This window comes from Anopheles cruzii, unplaced genomic scaffold (assembly GCF_943734635.1).
Source record: "Anopheles cruzii unplaced genomic scaffold, idAnoCruzAS_RS32_06 scaffold02132_ctg1, whole genome shotgun sequence".
Lineage (NCBI taxonomy): Eukaryota > Metazoa > Arthropoda > Insecta > Diptera > Culicidae > Anopheles > Anopheles cruzii.
In genome coordinates, this window is record NW_026455717.1 from 789 (window position 1) to 1,925 (window position 1,137).

The 1,137-nt window shown below is 38.9% G+C and overlaps 1 protein-coding gene across 1 annotated transcript in view; it reads left to right on the forward strand.

Moving 5' to 3' along the window:
* Positions 1-297: 297 nt before the first annotated feature.
* LOC128276699 (DDB1- and CUL4-associated factor 11-like) overlaps positions 298-1,137 on the forward strand; it is a gene marked incomplete at its 3' end in the record, with an annotated part of 2,585 nt that continues 1,745 nt past the window's right edge. Inside the window, exon 1 of the mRNA XM_053015158.1 lies at positions 298-308. Coding sequence (XP_052871118.1) covers positions 298-308 — 11 coding nt within the window. The remainder of the gene's footprint in view (positions 309-1,137) is intronic.

Consider the following 1,137-nt stretch of genomic DNA (forward strand, 5'->3'; position numbering starts at 1 on the left):
TGCCAATAACACTAAACTTTGCCTTTGGAGCACACTACGGAATGTGACAATGTGTGATGATAATGGTTGATAAATGCCCTGAGGCTCAGTTCAGGCTTCTTGTTGGAAAGATACCGAATCAACGCAGATAAGTTCGTAATCACTAACGCGAAACGCAATAAAACTCGATGCAAAACAGAACGAGATGGCGTGTCAATACGTCACTTTACACGATGCCGCTGAAGCAATAGAGCTGGTGTGTGGGCTACCTATTGCTTGGTCACTGTGCTCTGTGCTTTTGGGTGCACCAAAGGCACTATGGGGAATTTGTACGGTACAGGCGGACATATTTGGGTTTAGGAAGAATTTGCGGGCTTATTTCATTTTTTTTGTTTTCTTTGCTTGTGTTTTGAGTAAAATCAACATTTTATGTGTAATAACACGTTCAAGTAAAATAAATAACCTATTGTAGATTTCCTAGTAGCGCAGCCTAAAATCAAAGTGTGTACGCAGCCTAGGCTTGTCTAATATGACGTCTGTCAAAATGTGACATTCTGTTAACGGAAGGAGAAAAACGGACTTCATCGTCGGAAGTCGCCCGAACCAGGAAATATGGAAATTGGTCCGAAATTGATGCTCGGCGCATTAGATTTTTTTGATCTGAAACGATATATCGTAGCGTGTAGACGGGCCTTAAGTCTTGTGTCCATTTGTTCTTCTGATGTCCGCGTGCTTAAGTCTTGCGTTTTCTGTCCCGTTGTCCTTTTTGTTCAAGTGTTCGAAAAATAGAGAATCAACGGAATTTCACGTGTTTTACGCCATCTTTTACAATATACAAAAGAATTAGTATAAAAAGGAAAATTAAAAAAACTAAATTCGAATTTGGCTACCGTTGAACCTTCGGCGGCTGAGAAGGATATAACAGAAACATTTGAAAAGGTTCAACCAACACATACATTGTTTTAGATTTTTATTTCGTAGTAATATTCAATCCAGCTTACTTGACAATATATTATTACAAATCGTTGCTTAACAATAACTCAATGACTTTGATCAATTTGCTGTTCATCGCATTTCTTCGGAAACATTTGCTGAAATGGTCAAACAAAATAGAAACCAACACGTTGACAGGTTTTGCTCGGTGTGCTTTCAGACGAA